At 60.5% G+C, this 4,412-nt stretch overlaps 1 protein-coding gene across 1 annotated transcript in view; it reads left to right on the forward strand.

Moving 5' to 3' along the window:
• The window catches only part of MYRF (myelin regulatory factor), a 45,831-nt gene that overhangs the window by 8,725 nt on the left and 32,694 nt on the right, over positions 1–4,412 (forward strand). Inside the window, exon 2 of the mRNA XM_011993341.1 lies at positions 3,946–4,033. Coding sequence (XP_011848731.1) covers positions 3,946–4,033 — 88 coding nt within the window. The remainder of the gene's footprint in view (positions 1–3,945; positions 4,034–4,412) is intronic.

A 4,412-nucleotide genomic window follows, 5' to 3' on the forward strand; every position in this document is an offset into this window, starting at 1 on the left:
TTGTGTGCTGGCATACTATATCCCAGAGAGACAGAACAGGGCAGCGCTTATAGCCCAGCACCTGCCCCTGTAAGCTATGGGCACATGCCTATCCTTTCTGAGCCTCAGTTTCCTCATCTGTAAAATGAAGAAAAAGAAAATCACCTACCTTGTAGGGTTGGGATGAGAATTCAATATGAGCCATGTAAAGTGCATGGCACAGGGCTGGGCACAGAGCAGCCACTGGGCGAGTGAGCTGTGGTTGGTGGGTGGGTGGTGGACAGACGCCCATCCTGCCCAACAGGGTGTGTGTAGGCGGGAGGGTAAAGAGCTGATGAGGAATTACAACGCCCCTGCCCATCCCTTGCTAAAGAGAATGGGAGAGTCAGAGATGGCCTCTTGGGGGAATTTACATTTAAGACAAAACCTAAAGCGTGAATAGGAACAGCATGGAACGGCACGTGTGAAGGCCTTGATGTGGGATGGAGGATGGGAAGGAGGCAGGGGCTGACCGCAGGGGCCGACCACTGAGAGGAGGGGAGGGAGGGGACCTGGGGAAGGAGAAAAGGCAGTCACGGGCAGGCAGGAGACCATGTCAGGCCTTGGACTGCCAGAGGGCTCCAGATTTCTCCCAAGCAGTGGGAAGCTGTTGAAGGGTTTGAGAAGCGAAGGACAGAGATGCTGGTTTGTGAGCTCATGGTGCTGTTTTCGGGTTATTGGGCCCTGGGCGGCGTCTGGCGGGCCCGGCTTCCCTTCTCTCAGAGAGGTCTTGAGGATCAGAGTGAGCCATGTGGCCCATGTTCCACGTTCTGCCTGGCAGGTACCCCTGGCTGGGCTCCAGTGATGTTCTGGGGCTCTTTGGGGAGCAGTGGGGAGAGGTGCTCCCAAGAGGGTGCCCATGGGACCCTGCCCCCGTCCTGGGTTCTTAGGGGCTGTATCCCAGCCTCAGCAATCCCTGGGCTTTGGCAAGCCCCCACCCTCGTCTCGTCCACCTGGAATGTCTGTTAGAAATCTCCAGTGTGGTTCACGGGCGGGCTGGGGGCCGAGCGGCGTGGGGAAGAGACGACGTGGCCTCCAGGGCTTCCAGGAGAAGGTGTGGGGTCAGCGTTCCTCAGGAGGCCCTCCGAGCCCCCAACCCTCAAACTTCTTCCCCACCCACTGGCCTCCCCGCAACGCTGCCCCATCAGTTCCCTCCTCCCACCTCCTTCCTCCGTCCTCCGTCCGCCCGGACCCTGGCACGGGAGGGTCCCTCCTCCCCCAAAGCACATCTGGTTCTCGTTAGGGTCTCCCAGGATGCCTCTGCCTGAGGCCCCCTATCCCGAGGGAGGTGGGCAGGAGGATTAGGGGCGATTAGGAGTGCTCCTGGCCAGGAGAGGAGGGGGCTGGGTCTGTTATAAATAGCAACACTATGGCTGCATCAGCCCATCATTCACTGTAGATTCCAAGTTCAGGCTCAAAAACTTGCAGCTTCAGCGGCCAGAGTGGGGGTGATGCTCCAGGTGGGGTGGGGAAGGCACAGCAACCGCTAGCCACACCCTCCCCCTTGGAGTCAGGCCCCTGCACCTGGCTGGAATCCTCCTTGCTGTGTTGCCTAGGGTAAGAGACTTGACCTCTCTGAACCGTGGGGATGGTGATCATGTACCTATTTGAACATTCCCACTGTTTAGAGAGGGAAAATGCATAAAGCACTTAGAATCGTGCTGGGCCTGGTAGGCAGTCAGTGTGAGCTGCAGTCACTGTCACTGCCACTGTCTTTGTCATCATCACCATGATGAGTTGAGAAGCACTGGGAGATACTGTGAGCCACTGTCAAGTCACTGTCTCTGTCATGGTCACCATTCTGGGCTGGGAGGGTTGAGTAACACGCTGCAGGTGAAGAGCCTGCAGGATGCCTTGTGCATAAGAAACTCCTGTGATTAGGCTGGGGATGGTGGCTCACGCCTGTAATCCCAGCACTTTGGGAGGCTGAGGCGGGCAGATCACCTGAGGTCAGGAGTTCCAGACCAGCCTGGCCAACATGGTGAAACCCCATCTCTGCTAAAAATACAAAAAATTAGCCGTGTGTGCTGGCGGGCGCCTGTAATCCCAGCAACTCGGGAGGCTGAGGTGGGAGAATTGCTGGAACCTGGGAGGGAGGCGGAGGTTGCAGTGAACCGAGATTGTGCCACTGCACTTCAGCCCGGGAAACTGAGCAAGACTCCGTCTCAAAAAAAAAAAAAAAAAGTAAAGACAAGAAACTCCTGTGATTATTAATGTATTTGACTCACAAAGTGCCTGGCACACAGTAGGCACTCAATAAATAGGACCCGTGGTTACGGCAGGGTGGGGCCTGAGCAGAGGCAGGGTCCTGGAACCCAGGCACGCGCAGTGGCCACGCCCAGCTGGAGAAGCTGCTCTTGCCCCGGGCCGCACCGCCCTGGACGGCCATTGGTGGTGCGTGGTGGGTGTCCCTTGTTCCTAGCTGGGTGAGCTGGGGGTGGGGGTCAGCAGGAGGGCCCTGGCCTGTCGCAGGCAGCGCGTGACTCCTAGGAGGGCTTAGCCGCTCATTAATCACCTAAGCGGGGCTCAGCATTCTTGAAATGCCGGCTGGGGCCAGGGAGGGGCCTGGGCGGGGGGCTCCCAGGGACCCCAGGGCTCTGGGGCTGGGAAGTGAGGACGGCTATTCTGACCGCTGAGCACCCACTAAGTGGCCAGCACTTCACACACCTCATCTCATTTCATACTCAAAACAGCCCCATGAAGCCCTAGCTGTACGTGTCCCCATTGCACGAATGAGGAGACTGAGGCTCAGAGAGTGCGTGTGACCTGCCCAAGATCACTCAGCAGGGAGTGGCTGAGCCAGGATTTGTTCCTGGACCTGTCTGAGCTCAACAGAAGAGGGCAGACCCCAGACTCAGGCTTCAGAGGCCTGTGGGAGGAGCCCTCCTGCCTCAGTGGGGCTGGCCAGCCTGGGTCAGCTGTGTAGGTGGGGCTGTCCTCCATTATCGGGGTTGACGCATCTCCCACGTCAGCCCCCTTATCACCCCGCCCTCTGGCTCCCCCCGCAAGGTGACCCTGGGAGGGGAAAGGCCGGCACCTCCCCCGTCCTCCCTCATGATGCCCAAGAGCCCTGGCTGCCTTTCCTCTAGGGGCCCCTCCCCTTGGTGGGGCCGGGGCCAGCGCAGAGGGCCCAGGAGAGGGCAGCAGGCAGAGGAGTGGAGCTCTGGCGGCCATCATTCCCTGCTGGGAGCCCGGGGCAAGCCCTTCCCTCTCTAGGCTTCTGCCTCCTCTGGAAAAAGGGGGCTAAGTTCCCCAGCCCGTGCCCCAGAGGGTGATGGGCATATCCAGTGAGGGTGCAGGGAGCTCTCCTGATCCTGATCCCCACTCCCCGCTGCGGCCAGGGCCTGGGTGCAGGAGGCTCCCACAGCCCTGTGGGCCCCCAGGATATACGGTCCCACTCAGCCAGGCCTCGTGCTCCTGCGTGCCTGGAGCTAGGCCATCTGGAACTGACCCCTGGAGGACAGGGCAGGACAGTGCCTGTTGGGTCCGAGCCATCCCATCGAGGGCAGTGGGCACCCATGGGGCTCTCAACTCAGTAAGCACCTCATTTGTGCCTCACAGCACCCCATAAGAGAGAGGGACAGTGACCCTATTTGACAGATGAGCGGAAAGGACTTGCTCCCTGTCACACAGCTAGAAAGGGGCGTGGCAGGATCGGCCTCTCTGTACCCAGATCCGTGCCCTGGGCCCCTCTCCTCTGAGACTCAAGGGGGCCTTGTGCTGGGGCGGGGGTCATTATCAGCGCTTCCTGGAGGGGTGCCAGGCAGTGGAGGTGAGAGCTGGCCCCCACATGGATACTTGGGTGGAAAGGAGCAGGGGCATCTGTTTTGGATGGCTAGCCTGGGCAGGGATGGAGGGTTGGTCCCAGATGCCCAGGGTCTGCAGGGAGCTGGGCCCCTTCCCTAGCCCACCTCTCCTGCCCTGCAGGCCACGACATCAATGGTGCCCTGGAGCCCTCCAACATAGACACCAGCATCCTGGAGGAGTACATCAGCAAGGAGGATGCCTCCGACCTGTAAGTGGCCCCCTTGCCTGCCCTGCACCTGCCCAGCCCCCAGCCCTTTGTCTCTCTTCTGTCACCAGGGAGGTCTGAGGGCCGGACCTGGGGTCTCCCGTGGTCCCACCTGTGGTCCCACCTCTGAAAGCTGCTCCTCGTCCTTTCCCAGCCACTGACTCCTCCGAAATCTCCAGAGTTCCCTGCGGGGAGGGGGCGGCTACTTCCCTGCTGGGGCCGGGGTCCTGGCTGGAGCTGAGCCGCTACCCTTCCCCGCAGCTGCTTCCCTGACATCTCTGCTCCAGCCAGCTCGGCCTCCTACTCTCACGGGCAGCCTGCGATGCCTGGCTCCAGCGGGGTTCACCACCTGAGCCCCCCTGGGGGTGGACCCTCCCCGGGA

This window comes from Mandrillus leucophaeus, unplaced genomic scaffold (genome assembly GCF_000951045.1).
Source record: "Mandrillus leucophaeus isolate KB7577 unplaced genomic scaffold, Mleu.le_1.0 Scaffold43, whole genome shotgun sequence".
NCBI lineage: Eukaryota > Metazoa > Chordata > Mammalia > Primates > Cercopithecidae > Mandrillus > Mandrillus leucophaeus.